Genomic DNA, 23,308 nt, shown 5'->3' with positions numbered 1-23,308 from the left:
AAAAAAGGGATTTGTTTGTGTGTCTTAAAAACATTGATGCAACACACACGTTGCATCAGGCTTAAGAGATTGCATATGTTGCATCAACTCAAATTGGGCTGAGAGTCCTGCAGCGTGACACCAGAGTGTCGGAACTGCTCTCTCCCACCGGGGATTGTTCCTCTGTTTTCAGTCAGACAAGAGTCAACCACGGTCAGCCCCCTTTAATTCAGGATCAAACACTTTTTCCTCCTTTCTGCAACACATCAATAACACGACTGCGCTTCTTTCAGACTTACACTTCTCTCAAACTTTCACTCAGCCACACTATTGTACAAAGGTCTCATTTAATTTCGCATCATCTGTCTTTTCCTTCCTTTTGATGCATCTTCTGTGTTCTTTTTCTATCTTTTTTTCAACTTTTTCCAGCCTCTTGTCCTTCCCGTTTCATCTTAAGTTTAATGCAGCAGCTCAGTATTGATCACCTCTAGCTGTAGTCCGGCTGTTGTCCTGACAAGCATAGTGATTGCGAGTGATTATTCAGCCCAGGATGTGCCCTGACACCATGTACACTTGAAAAGCATTGGCCTGTGTCGCAATGGAGACATCTAATTGAAGATGTAAATTAGGGGTGTCAAACTCATATTGCTTGGCGGGCCGGATTTGACCAATTTTTTTGCTCGCGGGCCGCACGCTCAAAATAACAAAAACGGTGCGAATTTTTTTTTTTTTTTCGAATTCTTTTTTTTTTTTACTATTGTTATCTAATCCAATATCAGTTTAGTTAATTTTAAAGGAAATATGCACTTTGTTTACACTCTAATTATGTAAAATATATTTCTTCAGGATCTTTTCTTGAAATTTCTCATTTTTTTTTCAAATTATGTAAGATACTTTTAATATAATTTTACAAAGATAAACAGAAACAAGTATGTTTTTTTTTATATTTCGCTTTTTTATGGGAAATTTAATTAAAAGCAAAATCTTTCTTATTACATCCGAGAGTGTTTCTTTGTGATTTAGAGATTTTTCCAGTACAATTAAGTGTATTTATTTTTAAAAATTGGCGCGGATATTTACGCCAGTGTGCCGAAAAAGTCAGCACTTCTCTTTTAACTGTTTTACTTTGTCACTATCCTCGTATTCAAAACAGAAATTCTCCGAATAAATATCTTCTATCGTCTTTTTTAGCAGTGATATTTTCCCTGCGAAAATATATAATAGTAGTCAGTTAATAAAAATAAACAACCGTCTACAAAGAAATAAAATCGGCAAATGCATTCTAGAAAACTAAAAAAATGTCAAAAACTGCTCTATTTGTGGAATAACAATGGATTTGTAGAAGAAATATATTATCGGATATGCTGCGATTCATGGCAAATATTTATACCTTCCTTTTTAGTAAATTAACATTTCGGTTTTTTGCGTTGGAAACTTCTCGCGGGCCGCATGAAAATCTCTCTCTGGCCGCATGTGGCCCGCGGGCCGCACATTTGACAACCCTGATGTAAATTGTAACTTAACAAAACTGGTGGGTGGTTGAACGAATGGGGTAGGAGCAGTTTCAGCCAGCCACTCGGATGGCGTGTTGCCCCGGTATGAAACCCGATGGTTCAATCAGTGTGTCAAACCATCAGAAATTTGTATTCGGGAAAGAGTCCAACTCTTCAGCTCTGGGGGTGTCTCCATAAAAAACAAATCGGTGTGTGTTTTCAGCTGGTGGGCGTACAGCTCTGATATATGAATGTAGCATGTGAGAGAGATTAAGTTGAAACTGCCTGGTTCAGGAGTTGAGAATTAAAAATATGAACCCTCTGGGCAGATCGTTAGACTAATTCTATGCGGACCTGCTCTCCAGTTCAACGGCTGCGACATGTTTGTGAATATTTATTATTGCTATCCAGTGTACGATTGACTCTGCACCTAAAATGGGAATATCAGTTACCAAATGAAAACACAGCCAGCTGTGTCACTGTTAAGCCATGCTGTAGAGAAAGGAGAAAAAGAATAAGACAATCCTTTTGGGGAAAAAACCCACACATACTTTAGCACACATCCACACAAAAGTCTCTGCAAAACAATTTAATTCGCCACAGTGTCCACCACAGCCGAGCTGCTTTGTTAGGATTGGATGCAGCTGAAACACGTTCACTCTTGTTAAGCTGATTTTTCAAAAGTTTGACCAGAAAACAAGGTCTGCTGGTATAATTGAATCCATAAATTCAACGAGGAACATCTCTGATTACAGAATAGGTGGTGAAAAAAATTAAAAAACAAAAAAAGAAAGAAACCCTGTGGCATTTGATTATACAGCAGCAGAGTGAGTTAACCCCCTGCTGATGACTTTAACACACAGTCATCCCCAGAGCAAATCTAGAGTTACCTCATTTGTCCCAAGCAGAGTTTTTTTTTATACACTAAAGGCCTGATTTACTAAAGGTTTGCGTGCGTAAAAATCGTGTGCAAACTTGACAGCACCCGCAAACCAATGTGCAAGCTGATCTACTAACAGCGTGCAAAGAGGACTGCGCCTCTCAAATGAGCAAAATAGCACACGCTGTTCATTTAGTACTTTTGCCCTGATGAATAATCAATATGGGGCGTACCCACCAGAAATAAATACTGGGAGGGGAAAATGCAAAGTATAGATACTAGAGTTTAAAAATACTCCTGTAGACGTTGAAGTATCAACTCAAGTTTTTTACTCTACTTTTAAAGTATAAAAGTACTGGTTTCAAAACTACTTAAAGTATAAAAGTACTGGTATCAAAACTACTTAAAGTATAAAAGTAAAAGTAATGTAAGGGGGAAAAAAGCCATTGAGGACAAAAGCCATTGAAAATGAATGCATCTTAGTATAATGCAAATATATTAAAGAACCATATATGTGTACTATTGAGCATTAACATGTGTTTCAGAGAGCAGGAGATATGATGACTAGTTGCCTATAAGTATTGTAATGGTGCAAAAAGTCAAACTTCATGTTCATGTTATCATTTATCCTAACCTTTATTGGAATGTACATCCAAGTTTAGTTGCAGGAATCTGAGGGAACGGATGTAAGAACAAAACTGGACAAGAACATCTGAAACAACCACAACCAAATTCACTTTGAAATTCACTTTCATCCAAGTAATGAAGCAATTTAACTGGATAGTTTTTTTTTAAAGGCCGAAATGAAATAGAGTTACGAGGCTGTTTTTTAAATGTAAGGAGTAAAAAGTACAGATAATTGCGTGAAAATGTAAGGAGTAAAAGTAAAAAGTCGTCTGAAAAATAATTACTCCAGTGAAGTATAGATAACCAAAGTTTCTACTTAAGTAAGGTAACGATGTATTTGTACTTTCTTACTTGACACCTCTGATCACAACATGGAAGCAGCACTGTGACCCCTGGGGCAGGTTTGGGGAGCCGGCCCAACCCGCCCCAGCACAGACATCATGGCAGCGATGCCTTTAGTTTAAAGATCTCCATGTCCCTGAATTAGAGATGGATGGATGGATGGATGGATGGATGGATGGATGGATGGATGGATGGATGGATGGATGGATGGATGGATGGATGGATGGATGGATGGATGGATGGATGGATGGATGGATGGATGGATGGATGGATGGATGGATGGATGGATGGATGGATGGATGGATGGATGGATGGATGGAGGAGCAGATTGAAAGGTGTGGTAGAGGAATGTGTATAAAGAGCAAAAAGAGTGGTGCAGGTGAACTATTCTGATTTTGTTACTGCCTTGACTCGAATAAACCCGACGAAAGACCTGAATCTATCAACCGTGTTTTGAGGGGAGATTTTATGGAATTTTAATTACAAACACATAGCTGGCGCGCATAAATGTTTTAACATATTGATCAGCCGAGTGCGAGCAGGAAAGTCTGACAGGCCCTTAAGGATACAAGGCTCAAGGATTTTATTTTTCTTTCTTTCCTTCTTGATTTTTCCTTCTTCTTTTTTTTTTTTTTTTTAGAAACCAGACTTGTGCAGAACTCTGCAGCAGCCTTCATCAGCTATACACTGAAAATGCTGTCAGGGAGCAGCCGTAAATGGTTTAACGCTCATTCCAGGAGTAAACATAGTTTACGAGACAGTGAGGTTTAGACCAAGTAAGGAGCTGTGCTTCTTTTTAGTCTATTTATTCTTGCTCAGGTTGTTTCCACCCTTGAACAATATGTGGTGTTAGTTTGACAGCTCACACCATGATGTGCACTGTATTTGCACGTGACAGAGAATTAAATGCGGTAGTGGAAGATACAGTATGGTACCTGAAAGATAAGTAATGCAGATGCTAAAAAAAGGACCAAGGTAAGGAGGAGAAGGTGCTAAGAACGGGATGCAGAGATCCGCCCTGCAGTGTTTAAACAGATGGGAAAAAAAAGGATGATAATAAACCAAGACACTGAGCCATGGGTGCAGGCAGTTTCTGCATTTACTCACTAGCCCACACATATACATCTCTCCAAACATATTCACAGTACATCTCACATGCTCTGCCACGTGCATCTTCCTGTAACGGACATAAAAATGTGAACATTATGCAGTGAAATGGTAGATTCTGGAGATGAAAGCCCTTCACATCCTTGCCTGTTCGCTGACACAGTCGTAACCTATCAAGCTCAGAAGTGTGCGCTGGTGCCATCAACAGGTCTGCCGGGATGCTGTGAAGTCTCTTTGTTCTGTTTTGATGTGCTGGATTTCTAATACATGTATTCCTGCTCTCAAACTGCATAAAAATCGCCTGGCTTGGCTTTTGATTAAGGAGCTTACCGAACCGTATACAGTCTCAGAATAGCTCCCAAATTAGTTAGCATCTAACAAGGCCAAAACCTCCAAACGGTAATCAAAACCAGTGTGGAAGTGAAGCAGGTGATGCACAAGCCTCAAGTACGGAGGAGTATTAGGGCCAGGCAGGAGAAAAATAAAAATTATATTTTAGAGGATTAAGATTTTTTTATCATTATGCACTTCGAGAAAAAAAGTCGAAATGTCGAGATTAATGTTGAAGTAGAATTTCGAGAAAAAAGTTGAAATGTTGAGAAATAAGTCAAAATTTCGTGAAAAAAGTCGAAATGTCGAGAAAAAAGTCGAAATGTTGAGAAAAAAGTCAAAATTTTGTGAATAAAGTCGAAATGTTGAGAAAAAAGTCGAAATTTTAAGAAAAAAGTCAAGATGTCGAGATTAATGTTGAAGTACAATTTCGAGAAAAAAGTCGAAATCTCAAGAATATTGTTGAAGTATAATTTCGAGAAAAAAGTCGAAATGTTGAGAAAAAAGGCGAAATTTCAACTTTATTCACAAAATTTCGACTTTTTTCTCGAAATTGTATTTCAACATTAATCTTGACATTTCGACTTTTTTCTCGAAGTGCACAATAAAAAAAAATCTTCCACTCTCAATTTTTTTTTCTCTTGCCTGGCCCTGGTACCTCAAGGCTTATTGGTACTGACTTTTTTTTTTTTTTTAAGAAAGAAAAAATGAGTCGCCCGTACCAGAGGCACTGTTGGCTTTATCAGGATTAACACATGCACGCATGTGTCAAAGCCTTCGTCTTTGGACATCAGGCACGATAAGTTAAATGATTTGATCGTCTGTAGCCCGCACCGCTACTTGAAAAGTTGAATTATTCCCTACTTTTCACTGCAAACAACACTAAAACAGCAAACAGACTCAGAATTCAGTGTAGCGATTGAAGGACGTGACTTCATTTAAGGGGAATTACTGTTGAAGTGAAACAATTGAAGCCCTGACCACATCCGTGTAAATCCTGTCCTCAGCAGAAATGCCAGCGTCTGATGAATAATAGCAGGTGAATCAGAGTTTTAAAGCACGTGATCAAAGGCTGATGTTTCCCCCTCATTGTTCAAAGTTTTTAGGGCATACAGAAGTAAAACAAAAAAAAAACAGATACACAGAGATAAAGTGTTTGCAAGATTTGAAACCCCTCATATGGGCTTGTTTGAAAGTGATTGTTGCAGTGAATTTACTTACATTATTTCTCTCATACCCAAAGAAAGAAAGAAAGAAATTACAAGCAGATCTAAGAATCCAAAGGGGATTATCTTTTGAATACATGTGTATAATCCAGATCATCGTGGATGGCAGGCTCGAAAATGAATCTTCAACTATCCTATTCATCTGTCTTCTTCATTGATTTCATTCACTTATTTTCACAAGGCCATTGTCAAAAGTGGAGCCAAATGTGTGAGCAGGGACCGAGCAGACGCCGCATTGTCTGTCGGAGCTCCAATCAAAACTGGAGTTACAGTAGCAGGATTTTATCAAATATTTATTTTCCCCCCTAACTTAATCAATAAAAGAAAAAAATTAGAGAAGATGAAGAGATGTACAGGTAGACAAAAAAAAAAGAAATCATGTTCATATACCAACAAGCATCACTTTGTTGTTTTAATATTGGATTTTTAGGGAACAACTTTGACTTAAAAGTGTGTCAGTAAAAGTTTCTCACTTCTCTATGAATTTTTAAGCTTTTACCCCATCGTGCTGCCACCCTTGTGATCAAAGGAGCAGCGGGCACAGGAGAATATGGGGAGAGGATTACCGGCTAACAAGAGAATCAGTGTGCAGGCTTCTTCTTGCTTTGAATTTTGACAGTTAACTGTTGCAGAAGTATAATTACGCAAACATACTATCAGGGTCGTTTTGAACTACAAAGCTGTCACAGCTTCGGTGTTTTTAGGTCTCTTCTCTCTTCAATAACCTCTTTCTTTTTCATTTTTTTTATTCACCTTTTTAATCTGCTGTTGCAACTTCTGCCTGTGCTCTCCTCTTGTTCTCTCATTTCTTCTGCATCTCCTCTTTTGTCTCATCTCCTCACTCATCCTCAGTCTCCTCTCCTTGCCCATTCGACTCCTCTCTCCTCTCTTCTCCTTTCCTCTCCTCACCCATTTTTCTTCTCTCCTCGTTACACTGTAATTGGAGTTGGATGCCTTGAGACAAGCAGCTCGGTGTTCGTCAGCCTGACAAGCCGCCTGTTGGCTTCTATTAAGCTTTAATAACAGAGCAGGATTGGATAAGACGGAAGGAGTTGAAGGGAGGGGAAAGTGCACGAGCGACTGCTTTTACTGTCACTGCTGATGGGATGTGGTGAAAGCTGTCTCCTGTCACAATAACATATGCACATACAACCAAATCTTAATCTGTCCACCCTTGTATTCTCTACACAGTCCTTTTACCGTTTTTTTTGCCATGCCTACCCAAAAGAGGCATATAAAATATATAAAACAGGCAAAATACAAGATATGCTGAATGTCTACGTCAAAGTGAAAGAGCCGAGGAGCCGCGTTTGGTTTGTTTCTCTAGATAAAACACTGGCACCCACACCTCTCCAGTACTAACACACAACTGTCAAGACGTCTCCTTAAGCACGAAAATGACAGCAGTATTATTGCACCATGCTGAATTTAATCCTCACAGGAACCCTGGACCACAGTGGAGATAAATGTCAGAATGCCGGCAACATCCTCTGCAGCCGAGTGCAGCGAGAACATTTCCAGATGTGATGTGCGCGAGTGCTTATTGACTTTATCTGAATTTTTTTGGCGGCCGCAGCACTTCATCTTTGTTTACAGTGCCGTCAAGGCTGTGGTCAGCCCATTCATGGCCTGACCTTAAAACTCCTAACGTGCCTGGGAAAGTACAGGTGCATGTGTGTGAACATGATTATAACTTCTTCTCTGTGTCGTGTTTGCTGACCACAGTTTCAATTTCAATTTCAATTTTATTTATTTGGTAAGGAGGGACAGTGCACATCATTATGCATTTACAAAATAAAAGCAGATGCACCCAAATATAGCCTATTGGCTAATTCCCATTGGCAGTCCCCCCGGCTAGGATATAAAAACAATGCGAGTTTAAGAGCAATACAATGTTCAGTTAAAAAAATATAATAGTACAATAGTACAATAATAACAGAGCACCATTTTTTTTATAATCAGGAGACAAACTTGAATGTAACTGAAACTGGCAGCCTTTCCAAAGTCATGATTGGCCAGAAACGTATAAGGAATACAGCAGATTTGGGAACATGCAACAAAAATCCCAACAGGAGGGAAAAAAGGAAAAATCCCACAGAAAAAAAAAAATCCCAAATTCAATATAAACATGTGAGCGTGGGGTTAAAATGGATACACAAAGACTTAGAAGATGTCTGGAGGATTAGCCTGAGTTACCAAGAGCTGGCGGTGTGTCAGCATGAAGGAGTGAGGAGAAAAAGGATACTCTGTGGGATCTCAGTCATGAACAGCCGACTGTTTTCAGAGCAATTATAAATTAGTGAGTAATCAAGCTTTTACACCCGGTTAGGCAATACCTTCTTGCATTAACCTCTATACTTTCTTGAATAAATGCTTAATAATCCAAAACTTAAGCCATATACTGAGACCTTAAGTACAGATAGTTGATTTTTGATGAAAAATTACCTATTCATATTCAGAGGTACGACTGAACTACTCAAAATGAGAACAGAAATGGGTCCGGGCATCACACGAAAAAGACATTAAAAACCAATTTTGCCTCAATCTACCTGAATTCTCCTGAAAAAAATATTAATAAAGATTTGAAGAGATTTGTCTGGTAGTGAGCTGACCTGAAAGGCACTCAATGCCACATAATTAACACACTGTAAGTAGAGCCTTTGTCCATGTGTACCACCGAGCTTATTGGATTAGTGAAGAAGCACTAATTAGTGCAGAAAAGGACATTGATTTACCAACAAGGCAAGCTGATTAATGGCAGTTCACAATCAATGGAGATGAAAAACTTGTTCAGAGTATGGTCTTACACTGATGGTGTCAATGACCTTTTGTCCATTTCAGCAGATATAACTGTGAGTGATTGGAGACTCGAGGATGATTGAGTACATTTATGGTCATAACCTTAAGTTTTTGTGGGCTCTTATGCTTTTAAGCATCGGTTCATCAGAAATAGAGCAGAACATTGTTTGAGTGAAGAAGAGGGAACATTGGGGAGGTTCCCTACCTTTTAGATACTAAAAAAGTTAACACTTAAGCAATGCTGAAGATTTTAAACTTCCCCTCAGCTATAATAATCCCAAAACAAATTTCAGCTAAAATACAAGCAAAAAAACATAACTCAGACATCAGAAATGTCATAATTTACTTTGTTGTGTACAAAAAGTATCCTTACATGTGTTCACTCAAAGCTTTACTTACACGTGAAATGTACAAGAGAGCGCTATCTCAACGCACAGGGACCATTGTGCTATTGAGGGCAAACTTTTTATTTGGCTGTTTTACTGGAGTTGCTTCCAAAATGCATCTAATCTCTCCCCTTTTTTAGGATACATTACCATTTTTTACCTTTTTTTAATCAAAAAGTTGTACATTTTTGTCCCACCACATCTACATCCTTAAGGTGGTGATGATTGAGTTTGTGAAGTGTTCAGTATTTCTGCTTGGTACCTGTACCAAGTACCTGCAGTATTCTTTGCCCGAGTGCATTTTACATAACAATTCAGTCCAGTAACTGCCAAATAACTCAATTTGGAGCAAAGACATGGTTACAAATTGCAGAATAAGAAGGCTGATCCTAATCTGTTGGTGTGTGTAGGGCTGAGTCACGTAATGCAGGAAAAAAGGTCAAAAGATGGTGGAAAGCATCATGTGGTTTGAGTCTCAGACTGAGTTCTGCAGCCTGGGAATCAGGAGACGCCTCCAGTCACCCCTTTTACAGCTTTATGAGTGTGTTTTGGGCCAAATTGTCATCATACAGTGAGATGTCAAAGTTAATGTTGTGACAGATGTAGCAAGATAACTTATATTACATATTAAAATGCGGTGAAACATTTTAAGGCCACATCACTGCGCAGGGAGGGATCAGTTGCAACTCTGTAGGGAAGTGAGAGAGAAAAAATGTCAAATCTGTATGATTCTTTTGAGCCTTTATTATGAAAATGCAACAGTTTATGCTTTGGACAAACAAGGTTGCTTTATAATTTGTCATGAGATTATATCGTCCTCTCTATTTCTTTTATTTTTATGAGCAATTAGTTAAATAAAGGATATCCTGTTGCTGAGAGGCTAAAAATGTTGTTTTTGCCAAACAGCATTTCTGTAGTCCTATCAGGAGGTAAAAATGTTAATACTGATAAACAGGGATTATTGTAATTTAGAAGTGTTGCAGAGATTTTTATTTTTTCTGGTCTTGCTGTGCTCTGTATGCATTAATATGTGACCAAACTTGAAATGAACATTTCAGATTCAACAGGTTTCTACATTCAACACGTAGCAAATTCTGCATCTACTTCTCAACGTCCATACTCAGATATTTTTTTTGTACTCCTTACGTTCTGTAATCACTACGTTTAGCATCAGGTCTACTCTTGTGACACCAGGACCCCAGGGCCTCCCCAGGACCCAAAGGCATCAGAAATGTCTAAACTTAGGCACAAAACAAGAAATTAGGGTTGAAGGGTGCAAGCTGTCCCAGCGGCCATCAGGGAAGTGTTGCGGTACACTCTGACAAAGTCACCTGTCACGGCTCAAAGACAGAGAACCCAAATGCACGACACCAAACAGAATCAGAGTCCAAGAGGCTTTAATCAGGGTCAAAGGCAGGCAGGGGTCAAAACCGGGTAGTCAGGCAGATCAGGCAAACAATCCAAGGGGGCAGGCAAAAATCCAAAAACCGGAATCAGGCAGGGTCACAGACAGGCAGGCAGGCAGGCAGAAAACTGATCAGAAATCGGGAACGCTGGAAAGTGAGGCACAAACACTCGACAATCTGGCAAACTAGAAGGTGGAAATGGGCCGGTATATGAGGGGAACTGCTGATGAGGGAAACCAGGTGTGGAGCAGGGCTGGGGAAGCACAGGTGAAGGGAATGAGTGGATTTCTGGCTGATGAGGGTGGCAGGATCTGGAACGACAGGAGAGTGAGTTAACAAGTAAAAAACATATCCAACTGAGAAACCATGACAGTAACCAGTCCATCACTGGGCCACACAGACAATCAAGATAGACAGCCATTCACAATAATACTTCTTGTCTATATTATCTAAAAAGTATAGCATATAATCTTGTAAAACACAATGAAAAACCAGAAACAAAATCACTGTCTTGTATTTTCAGTGAAATGTGCTTCTTCTTCTATGTAAAATTATGTTGCTTTCATTCCAGATTTTTCTGAAAACAAATTGAATAATGTTATTAATCTGATTATCATCAAATGTGCTTCAATTGGATGTTGACAATTTTTGTTTTCAAATGAAAGTCTGTGCCGTGGGCTCCAAACTAAGTTTGATTTCTACTGGAAATGTGAAGAACAAGCACCGCTATTTTATTTTATCCAGACTCAACTCCCAAGGATGCTTAGGTAATAAACTGACAGTATAATGAAATACCAAATTCAATTTTTACCTAAAAAAAAAATATATTAAAATCACATTGTGAAGTAGAACTTAAAGAGTGCATAAATCACTTATTACATGAGTTAAGACAATTCAACTTTTTGGCTTTCATCTGCTGTCTTTTCATCGTTGTGAAAGAGGTTTAAGACTCTCTCAGCCCACAGGATGCAGCTGTGTTTTTGATGCTGGTGGACTGTACAGCCTCGTGTTGCCATGGTTATTATTTTAAATGACTAGAGGGGCATTGAATCAGCTTCTTTGGATTGTGGCTTCCTTTTCAGGCTGCGTTTGCATCTGTTGTGGGTTGTTGTAATTAAACTTATCACTCCTTATTCACTAGCGAGTTTGTGCTCAGAAAGTGAAACATTATCATAATTTAGTTTCAGTTTTTTTTGTCTGTGCATCATGCTCTTTTTAATGTTTACAAGATGGCCTCTGGTGCAGCGCAGCAGTTCAGCAGTCTTTCACAGGGCTTAATCTGCCATTACTCATCTTCACGTCATCGTGCAGAGTAACAGTTTACTATACAAAGCCACAGGCCACATTCATTACCCACTAGGCTGTCTATTACTGGAATATTTGGACTACAACTGGCTCCCTTTGTTCCCATTAAAGAAGAATTTTTCAGATGATATGAGAATGTTTATTTACAAAATAAATGTTCTTGCTTTCGCTCATCTTTCACCCTGATCCTTTTGTATGCACAGTTTAAGTGAGTCAGTAGCTTCCCATGTCTATTAATGACACCCATTTATTTTCTGTGAAAAAGGATTTATTTGTCCGTCCTTGTGGAGACACTCTCCATCTGCCACGAACGCATTTGTAATTTAACAACTATTACCACTGTTTGTCTAAGGCCCCAAATGCTCAAGTTTGCTTAGGGCGACCGTCTTTTTCTCCCTCTCTTCCTGTAACACTCTCTTCTTTTCTTCATCTGGTTTTCTGCAATCTGCTTTCACTTGGCAGTTTCATTGTGTTTACTGATGTCAGTCCCATAAGCTCATGCAGTTAAAAAAAAAAAAGAAATGGGGAAAAAAAAGACTTTTCCTCAGGCATTTTTCTAATTGATCTTTGGGTGCCTGTGTTGTGGTCTTGCTGTATTCATATCTTCAATAATTCATAAACGGGCCCATGGGGACAGAGTTAATCTCATGTGCTTATTAGAGATACAGAGATTTAGCACTTACTCTGCAGATGTCTTGCTCTTTATCCTTCAAAAACGTTGCCATATACTATAGTGAAGAAAAGAAAATCTGCATATTTATTTTAGCTAAAATGCACGTTCTTTTGGCTCCTGCGACAGCAGATCATAGTGTTCTGTATATTGATTTGGCATGAGTTTTTATGTCGGATACCCTTCCTGAAGCAACCCTCTCCACTTCTCTGGGCTCTGCACTGTATTATAAGAGGGTTCAGTGATCGGGTCACGCCGGGGTTCAGTGTCCTGGCCAGGCTAACCGTACCCAACACACATTGGTCATCCCTTATTTTAGGTAATAGATGGACACAGGTGTTTTTTTAATCATTTATAACAGGGAAATTAGTTCAAATGTACAGTAATTACAAGACAATACGTTTTTTTTTTTGGTTGTTGGTCATAGTTATATGTTAACTGTTCAGATTTATTATGAAAAAATTGTCATGAGCCTTGATTTTTATCTCAATGTAGCAACATTTTCATTAGTGTAATTCAGATCTATTTTTAGCAATATTATTTATATTTTTGTTGGCACAGTTGATCTTCATGACAGCCTTTGAGCAGCTCTTTGCAGGAAAATATGTAATACTCCCATCTCCTTAAAATGCTGCAAAGGTCCTCTGTTGGAGTCGGATGAGGCAATATTTTTGGCAGGTTATAGTTTTTTTTTCTTTTTCTTTTTTTTCTGGTTTGATGCTCATGTTGTGCTTTTCCAAAGTTAGTGTGCGAGTATTAAATTGTCAATCTTGTCAATCTGGCACTACTTTTATGATGTGGCCCTCATACGTGGTGTGTTGGCTTGTTTTCCACCCCGTGATTACTATCACAGCTGCGTTTCCACGTATAACTCATTCTTTTTTGTCTTCAGATTGATTTACACAGACAGAATACTTAGGTCAGATCCAAAATCTGATTCTCCCATTTCCATCTACAATCCTTTTCCATGTGGAACCGTAATAATAACTTGGAGATGAATACATGCCAAAAGTGTAGTGCTTAAGAAGTTCAAAAGGTCATTTTATAACCATATTTATATAATTAGAGACCACCGATGTACTGATTTAATAATTGTTTTTCTGAGTTGTAAGTCAGTGATCACAAGTTAACTACTTTGACTTTGCGACAGCATCTTATTTAGACCAGTAGATAGTTTCCGAAAAAAAAATGTGATCGCTCAAAAAAGGAAACAATGTTCATTTTGACTCATAATAAAAGCAGTTATTGCAAAATGATACACATCTGAATCATTTGATCTTTAACTGATATTGCACAAGTGTTTGCATTACTTCAGTACTGCTGTATACTGTACATGGGACAGAATTTCATGGCTTAAAAACATTAGATTATTACTCTTCATTAATGCCAGACTTGGCTTCTCTCCCTTTACAGTTAATGTTGTGAAACATGTTACGGTTGAGAGCTATTCTCAATCAGGAAGACAGTTATTATAGCTATTAAAATCACCATCCACTTTACGTAATGAAGGCAATTAACCAGAGGTAGCTTGGCTGGGAAGCATATGTCTGTTCCCACCCACAGAGAGGAGGGAGCAAATAGGACTTCTTGTTTAGCCGTTTATTAGCTCCCACGTCCTTACTGCAGGAAATACTTATGCCATTAAGATGATTCCACCAGTTGACTGATGATCCTCTTTTTTTTCTGTATGATTGTATCTCTGTGCAGGAATGTTCCTCCAAGAGAGTTTCATTGAAGAGCCCGATGGCCTGGTGTCTGTAAACCTGCTGGTGGTGTCTGCAGTCTCAGCCTTCTCAACGGGAGCCATCCTCTCCGGCCTAACTGTCTGCTGGATCATGAGTCATCGCCACCGCCATTCCCGCAGCTCCGGCGCCAACGGTGCCCGCCGCAAAAGTGACAAAGAGCATAGCATGCTGGGGCACGCCCGAAGCGGATCGGTAATGAGCGTAACAAGAACCAGCGGAGGCGAGAGGCGTCGCTCGCAGGCAGACAACCCCTTTGTGACGCCTAACGGTTGGGCTAAAGGAGAAATGGACCCGGGCTTGCTTCCCACACCGGAGCAGACACCTCTGCAGCAGAAACGGGCCATGCGACTCCCCGACACGGAGTGGGACCAGAGTCAGACTTTCCTCACCTCCGTAGGGACTCCCTGCCCCAACAACGCCGTCATCTACCTGAGCTCAAAGTTCCTGCACGGAGGCGGAGGAGGCGGGGGAATGGTCCGGATAGAAGACCCGGGGGAGGTGGTGCTGCCCCCGCACACGGATCGCCAACGTTACCTGATCCTCGCCACCCAACGGGGCGAGCACGGTGGCAGTCGTCCCACCGGCACCCTGAGGAACTCGGCAGGAGAATACATCTACCCCGCCACCCCGCAAGAGTCCCCCGACCGACGGAGGGTGGTCTCTGCTCCCACTCCCCACATGGACTACGGGGAGCCTCGCTGGAGTCACGAGGCGCTCAATTACAATAGCAACAATGGCGTGTCCTATAACTCTCAGCGCCAGGGCCTCATCAGGCCAGACATGCACGGGCCTCGGGGGCTGGGAGACCTGGCTGATTTCAGCCATCTTATGGGGAAGAACATGGGAGAGCGCACCCCCAGTGGCCAGTGAGCTGAAGGAAGTGAGCCTTTGACGCTAAGCTCTCTCTGAAAACCCATTCCCACCAAAAAGCCACTGGACTAAATCAACCCGTCAGACTCACTGTTCTAGTCCAACCTTACCCCTATCTGTCCTCTCTCACTGTCATTCAATGTTTTGACGCCATTCAGCTGACTGAAGAGAGAGAGACAAGAGAGAAAAGAAACAAAGAGAGTTAAAAAGGAGGTGAGAACTCTCAAATCAGAGACCTTTCTCTATTCGTAGTCCACGGCGTTGCCCCCTCTGCGCTGCCGGTGGTGCCGCCCACAGATCATAACTGACACCACAGGACAAACAAAGTGCATAGAGGGGTGCAGAGAAAAGAGGAATCTTCTAAAAAGGGACAGTTTGAAGATTAACGAGATAATTTCGCTTGCAGCGCCAAGGGAAAAAGTTTCCCTCCACCTTTTTTTGTTCACTGTTTTGTCACCATGAATCTTCTCTAGAAGTGAAATTTTAGCTTCTCATTTGTTTTGTTGTGCCTGTGGCATCCAGCAGATAATGACGTGCTTTACATTGGACTTCACACGAGACAAAAACAGTTGTAGCTGGGCCAGAGGACGGTGACTTGTCAAAGAATCATGCAGAGTGAATGTGTGCGGCCGCAACAACCCCCAACCAGCGTCCTATTTTACTGTAACTGTGAAGTATGACTATATATTGAAGTCTGTGGCAGCACTGTTTATACAGAAGAGAAGAGATTTTATTATGTGTCTACTTGAAACTCTGTGTTTACCAATCAAAAGATTGAAGAATTGACCAGGGGCTAGTGAGGACTCAGGCTCACCGTCGAGAGCCATGATGAAGTTAAAGAGAGCAATAATTAGCAACAAGCAAATGTCAGTGAAGATAAAGCCAATTTAATTTGATATTTTTATAATGTTAGTCTTCTCAGTAAAATTATCTGGAAGTTTAGAGACTCTAGATAAAGCAAAGGCTCTGGGAAAAGCAACAGTATCTCCCTTCTGTTCCTCTCTCTCCCTCGCTGCTACTCCATGTGCCTGGATCAGTCTGACCTGACCCGAGGCCTCCATGGGCTTTCGCAGTGCATTTGTTGAAGGGAATGTGAGCTCAGGCTGTCTGGCGATATGACCGAGGCTGTGAAGCTCGGGCCTCGTGGGAGCTCCATTCAGTCTCCTCTGCCCGACACTGAGCCTCTTTGTGCCCCCCGGAGCAGGAGGAGACTGCAGCAACAAATAACCGTTAAGAGTCAGCGACCTAGCCCACCAACACAATCTTTGCAGAATATCAATGAGGAGGGACAGCAGCTTCGTTCCGGCATACACCGTCCCCGAGCTCGAGCATCTCTTGTGGTTCACCCACGCAGGCAAATTACTGGCTGACCAGGACTGGGAAGAGCTGAGGATGGAGGCCAGAGTTGGGGCACAGCTAACGGTCACAATGGTTATCCCCAGTGACTTTATCTCTTTCTTTCTTTCAGTGTGTTTCCCAAACAAAAGCTGGATATAGAAAAACAGATGGGCATTGGCATACTTGGGTGTAAAGTTTCTCTTTGACTTCATTGTCAGACCTTTTTGATGTTTTCTGTTTTTTGTCTGCCCTCATCCGTTCTTGATGCAAATGTAGATATGCTCAGCTTTAGTTCATCTGAATAATGGTTTAGTAAAAGTGATGTTTTCGTGCGTGTCTGTCGGCTTCTGTGTGAGTTTTGTTTGTCTACACAGATGTGTTACTCATATTGAGTGCAAAAACATCTTTGATCACTTGTACTCTCATGCTCAGCTTTCTTCCCTTTTCAAACCTGTTTTCTTTTATTTTTCGTTTTTTTGTTTTCACCCACCAGTGTCACAATTGCAGGGAGTGTTGGATTGTGTGCTGGAGCAGCATCCATTATACAACATACACACACAGTGGTAAAAGGAAATAAAGGATAAAAACAAAACAATGTCCTATTAAAATGGAGACGCTGCCTTTCAGATCAGATAGTAGATGCTGTCAAAATACACAACTTTAAGTAACAGAACCTTAATTTACAAAAGAATTCTACTAACAGTGCTCGTTTTTCTTTTAAATACGGTGTCCGTTTGACCAAATTTTATGAAAATCTGCTGGAAAAGAATTTAATCCCATTTCCATCTATTACCTTTAGACAGTTATCACAGATTGATTTATTGAAATAAACAATTGATGATACCAGTTCTCCAGGCAGAACTGCATTAGAAAAGGATATAAAGACATGATGCACTTAATGTCAGCAACCTGAAATGAATGAAAATAAATCAAAACTGACATGCTGGAAAGCTTGGCAATAGTGACCATAGTTCATAAGAAAATTGCAGCTTTTTGAATAACTATTATACCTACCGATGTGAATTTAACAATAGCGTTTATGAAGCCGTGACTACTGAACAACATTTATTCACCTGACTTGATTGCATTGCACTTATTTGTATATTATTTTATTAATAACCAAGATTTCCACCTTTTCCACACATACAAAAAACATTTATGATCATTTTTACTTTTTTTTTTTTGTATTTGCGTAACATGCAAATCACACGACGGACCCAACTTTGTAGAGATCCTTTATTCCGTCATTTTCCAGCTTCAAATCATGTTCACCATCAGCCTCTTTTTATTGATGCTGTGGCAGTATCTCAAATTCAATCATCCTTCCACCCCTCACGTGCACCTACTATATTAGGTAAAGACTCATGAGGGGCTGGATATCATCACAGAATTAAAAAGAAAAAAGGAAAGCTAGACCTGGAATGATGCGGTTCATCTCATGCCTTCAAATGGGATAACGTGCTGATCGTTTATGCTACTCTCTTACGTTTCTTCTTCCTGTGTTACTGTTTTCAAAATCCCCGTTAGTACAGGAACACAACACCGTTCAAGGTGTAAACATGGATCCTAAACTGGCTAATTATAATGGAGATTTGTGCAGAGGGACACACCTGCCTGGTGCAGTGCTCTGCAGTAGCCACTATTCTGAATTATGTTTTTTTTTATTGTGAAAATATGTCCAACAAAGAGCCATGGCCATACTTGGAAATATTCCTCTAGGCCAGAAAAGGTTGAGTCATGAAATATAATCCCATCTTCCAGTATTTAAACTCTGTGTACAAACTTTGGTTTGCAGCCTTTGCTTCACGTAATTGGTTGATTTAACTAGTTACACAGAACCAGCAACGTTCAACGTTGCCCTCAATAAAACACCAAATCTTAAAGCAAATCTTTCAGAATTTTGGTATAAATCTTCCAGCTGATCAGTGTAATGTAATTAGCAGTAAAAATGTGACTATATATTCAGTGGTAGCTGACAGGTTTCAGTAAAGAGCTGCAAACACATTTCTGTAAAGGGTTTAATACACTGCCCCAGCAAATTTACAGCCAGCTGCAGAGGTAATATATGAGACAAGCCAGTGAAAGAGATTTATAAAATCAAGGACAGAGGAGGAGGTCAGGCAGGCGAACGTGATGTTACTACATTACCGCCTCGCTACATTAATACAGTGTATTCTTTACACATTCCACCCTGAAACAGGTCATTAGTATTGAGGCTGTGAAGCGCCCCACAAGCCAAGGGATCTTTATCCTGTATCCATGTTTCTGCTTCATCCGAGTGCTGCTTGTTTCTACGTGTGAGCACGTGTGAATGAGGCCGCTCTATCTTAGTTGGCGTGCCCACCCAGCCGTGTTCATGCTCCGCAACTCCTCTGTGTTTCACTAAACATGCTTGATTAGGCAAAGTACATGCCCGGCCCTCTAATGGCCCGATGTGCCCCCGGGAATATTACTGCAGACGCATCAGCCCTGAAAGGGGGTTATTCTTTCAACCAGCTCTTTTTGACCCTTTGCTAACCAACAGACACACACACACACAAATGCGCACACACACACACACACACACACGCTCATACATAAGCAGGCCATTTAACCAATTCAGAATGTAATTGAATGAAGAACAGAAACGAAGCTCAGGCCTGACGTCACCTGACTGGTTCTAAGAAAGATACCGTACATCACGATGTTATCTTACTGGCTGGACAATTTGATTACCTAAACTCAAACATTACAGGGCAGCTGAAGAATTTAGATGCAGAGACATGTCTGTTTATTGAAGCCATCATCCTCCCTCTTCTTTGCATACTTTATCATTCCTGTTCCTCCTCCTCTAACATCCACACTCTGTCTCTTTGGTTGTTCAAGCTTCTTTTTTTTCTTTTACTGTTAACAGACTTATACTATCTATTAAATGAAAACCATGACCATGTTTTCATTGTATTTTTCACTATTAAAGGTTTTCTTATTAATTTAATGAGTCAGAAACAGAAGTCAAAGTAACCCCCGTTATAAGTCATGCCAAATCCTTTATGTTCAACAGTTCTTTTGTTTTTTGTTTTTTGAAACATTTCCAAAGCCACTCATGCGATAAATTGCTTCAGAATTATTTTGTACAGTTTTTTTTTTTACTTCGTATATATTTTCTCCTTTCCCGCATACACACACATTCGTGCTCCTTATCTCTATCCTGCACGTATCACCGCGCACATGCGCTAAATTCCCACCCTGCCTCTGTGACCTGCTCTGTTTTCATTCATTAAGCCGTGTACTGTATGTGCGCTTGCTGAAGAGACCGCGTCGTCGTGCGATGGGGTTGTTTGTGCGCGTGGCCCCGCGTTGTGTGCCCCCCAGCCAATAACTGCCACTTTGCTCTGCAGTGCTCCACTGTACTCTGCGTGCTCTATGCCCCAGAAGAAGTTCAGAGAAGGGACCGAGCTTGTGTCAAATCCAACGACACACAGGGAGGCCGTGACATGGACCTGTTCTTCTTCAAAACTAACATATGAGAGGAATAAGCACAAAAAAGAAGACTCAAATAAACGTTTGCATTTTTGTAAAAGCTGTAGGTGTTATTTAGTCAGCACTGATCTTTTTTTTTTTTTGTTGTCATGTTTGTTTTTTCTATTGTTTGTTTCTGTGGTAGATATTTGTTTTGAATTTTTTATGGAATATTACTGTATTTGATTTCAATTTAAAATCTCTGGTGTGCCGAATTTGATGATGACAATGAAGCTGAACCTGAAGACTATCATGATTCTTATTACGAAGCAGTACTGTGAGCACCTAAGTGCTGCGTCCTGTTTGGATGCAGAATATGAAACAAAGAGGAAGTGAGTCTGAATTAGAGACTTTACAGAGAGGTTGAAAATGCAGACCAGAGTCTCCTGCTACTGTGAAGGACCCCGCTGACACCAGAGGCTGGACCCCAGTCCCCCCCCAGCGTGGTTGGAGGTTGGAGCTTTGGGGCAGGCTGTCATCAGAAGACAACACATGTCCCTACTACGTGTACATAACTTTAATGCTTACATGTAATTTCAGTGCAGTAGCTGCATGACAACACAGCCTCTGTGTGTGTACAGAAGTAGCGATGTGTGAATTTGTACAGTACATGCAAGTGTGTGTGCTTGTGTCTGCAAAGAAATCTGTCTGTTGTCACGCAAAAAAAAAGAAAAGATAAAACAACACGTGCATGCACCCTCGGACAACTGCACAGGACACACATACACCAATCACACAAATGCGCAAATACACGGACACACTGCAGCAGTTGTTCACCATTCTCCACATGTGCTGAGCTCCGCCTGTCACTCCGCATGGAGACTTTGCTCTATGTGATCTTTCTTATTCTAATAAACCACTCTGACATTCATGTCTAAGTTGTGATCGCTGACTAAAGTTTTTTTTTTAACTTGATTTATTTACTTTTGACTTCCAAACTCACTGATTACTGAATTCTAAGAGACTGTGCTCCATCACTTATTTCAAGAGAATTTCATGCACTTTTTCACAAGCTGACATGAGACTTGATTTTAGCTATCTGTATAGCTGTGTATGAAGCATCTAGTGTTAAAGGTGGGGAAAGATATTCTGGGAGATTCCTGAGCCAGAACACTGTTGCATGTGCCTATGTGCTGGAGACTTTGCAGGTGATGGGAGAAGGTTGGTGTTTGTCAATCTGAAGTCGGGGACATGCACTTGAGAGAGTTCACAATGGGTTAGGGATGGGCGGTATGGACTAAAACAAGTATCACGATAATTTCTGGCATTTATCCGATAAAAAAAAAAAACGATAAAAATACCAATCCAACTCCACCTTTGTAACTATAAATCTATTAGATCCACCATGTTTGTTACACAAAAAACTCTTTCTGTCTTTCCGTCTTTCCGTCTTTCTTTCTTTCTTTCTTTCTTTCTTTCTTTCTTTCTTTCTTTCTTTCTTTCTTTCAGGCTCATTTCTTTCTTTCTTTCTTTCTTTCTTTCTTTCAGGCTCATTTCTTTCTTTCTTTCTGGCTCATTCCTTTCTTTCTTTTAGGCTCATTTCTTTCTTTCTTTCTGGCTCATTCATTTCTTTCTTTCAGGCTCATTTCTTTCTTTCTTTCAGGCTCATTTCTTTCTTTCTTTCTGGCTCATTCCTTTCTTTCTCTTTCTTTCTTTCTTCCTTCCTTCCGTCCTTCCTTCCTCCCTTCCTTCCTTCCTTCCTTCCTTCCTTCCTTCCTTCCTTCCTTCCTTCCTTCCTTCCTTCCTTCCTTCCTTCCTTCCTTCCTTCCTTCCATAAATCAGTTTTACACAAAAACGTCATCAACAAGGATTTATTACGAGATACAAATTGTTACCGTGGGGAATTTCTTTGACGGTTTATCGTGAACGGTAAAATATCACCCATTCCTACAATGGGTCATGTTTTCTTAGGGAGGGCACTGGAGGGAGCTCGCTCTACAGCTCGCTCTATGTTTTAATGATATTATGTCAAATATTAACATGGGGTGACATCCAAAAATCTATTATCCTTGAAACTCAGATTGTATAAATCTAGTCAAAAATGTCACTCAGTAATCTCCTGTAACGGACAAACGAGAGAGAACCTAGCCTGGGAAATCACACCAAAAACGACTTCACACTACCACGCACTAAACTGTTAATTGATAATGATTTATAATCTTTTGTTGTTGCTCTAAATCAGAGCTGCTATGCTATTTACCTGCAAGTCATACAGTGTGATGTGTAATCATTTTTCAGCATTTTTCAACAAATACTACTGGTGATGCTGTTTGCATTAGTAGATGTGCAAATGTGCTGTTTTGTGGGATGAACTTGATGCTAATGCTCCCACTGCTATCAAGTTTGTGAGGAGACTATAGCAGAGAGACGTGTACGAGCTTGGGAGCAGGAGGGCCTTATCTTTACAGTGGATGCTAGCAGAACTACCAGCACAGGGGGAACTTGCAACCTCTCATGCTACTGCCAAAGAAAAAGGAGCAGAAATTCTCAGAAAAAGAACTTAACCAGGGACCAAAACATCAGACGAGGGATAAGGATAAATGCTGGTGCAATACTGTTGCTGTCGTTAAGTAAAGAAAATGTGAAGTAAATGGCTGGGTTTGTTCACTTACAAGTGATATATTTTGCAGGAGATTACCTAATCCACCACAAGCACAATGGGAGTGGCTATTAAAGTCACCATCAACTGGAAATGTGTTCAGTTTTAAAGGAATATACATTTTTTGGTAGGTTTTATGACTGGAATCGTGAACCATGCATCTTTTAACATGAGAGCAGACCAGACCTTATGTCTGACATGCCTGAAATAATGAGGAGGCCCAACTGGGGAGACTGGTTCAGTCCTGCTAGAGCAAACTTTGAATGATGAGCAATATTGCAGAGCACTTCCATATCCTTTTATTGCTGTGGTCAAGTTTTTGGAAAAAAAAGAGCTCTGGGATTCATCACATAGGGAGAGAGATATTTGGGGATTTTGGAGTCGATGATCAAATCTGATCCATTTCTAGCACAGCATATCAAAATAAATAGCCACATAGGCAGAAGCAACACCTCTTCCCTGTCGTCAATATGTCAGGCGTAAAAAAAAAAAAAAAACAGCAAAAAAGCAGATTTGTGATGATCCTGTCCTTGCTCGTGTAGATAAGGCTACATTAATTAATTTTAGATTTATTGGCAAACCCTGCAGTATTTTTAGGGTTTTGAGCCAATTCATAACCATACAAGGCAACATTTGGCAGACTGTCCGTTGCCATGACATCCTGCCCTTAGCTGAGTAAATGAGTTAACTAGAGTCCTATGATAATGT

The 23,308-nt window shown here is 40.3% G+C and overlaps 1 protein-coding gene across 1 annotated transcript in view; it reads left to right on the top strand.

Annotated features, from left to right (window-relative positions):
* The window catches only part of sema6bb (sema domain, transmembrane domain (TM), and cytoplasmic domain, (semaphorin) 6Bb), a 182,144-nt gene extending 161,282 nt beyond the window's left edge, over positions 1–20,862 (top strand). The window contains exon 17 of the mRNA XM_061737645.1: positions 14,258–20,862. Within this exon, the coding sequence (XP_061593629.1) occupies positions 14,258–15,165 (908 nt within the window). The 3' untranslated portion in view covers positions 15,166–20,862. The remainder of the gene's footprint in view (positions 1–14,257) is intronic.
* Positions 20,863–23,308: the final 2,446 nt, after the last annotated feature.

The sequence above is a fragment of the Cololabis saira genome, chromosome 13, assembly GCF_033807715.1.
Source record: "Cololabis saira isolate AMF1-May2022 chromosome 13, fColSai1.1, whole genome shotgun sequence".
In the NCBI taxonomy this organism is placed as follows: Eukaryota; Metazoa; Chordata; class Actinopteri; order Beloniformes; family Belonidae; genus Cololabis; species Cololabis saira.
Note: the sequence above shows the minus strand (reverse complement) of the source record. Positions and strands in the feature narration are given on the sequence as shown.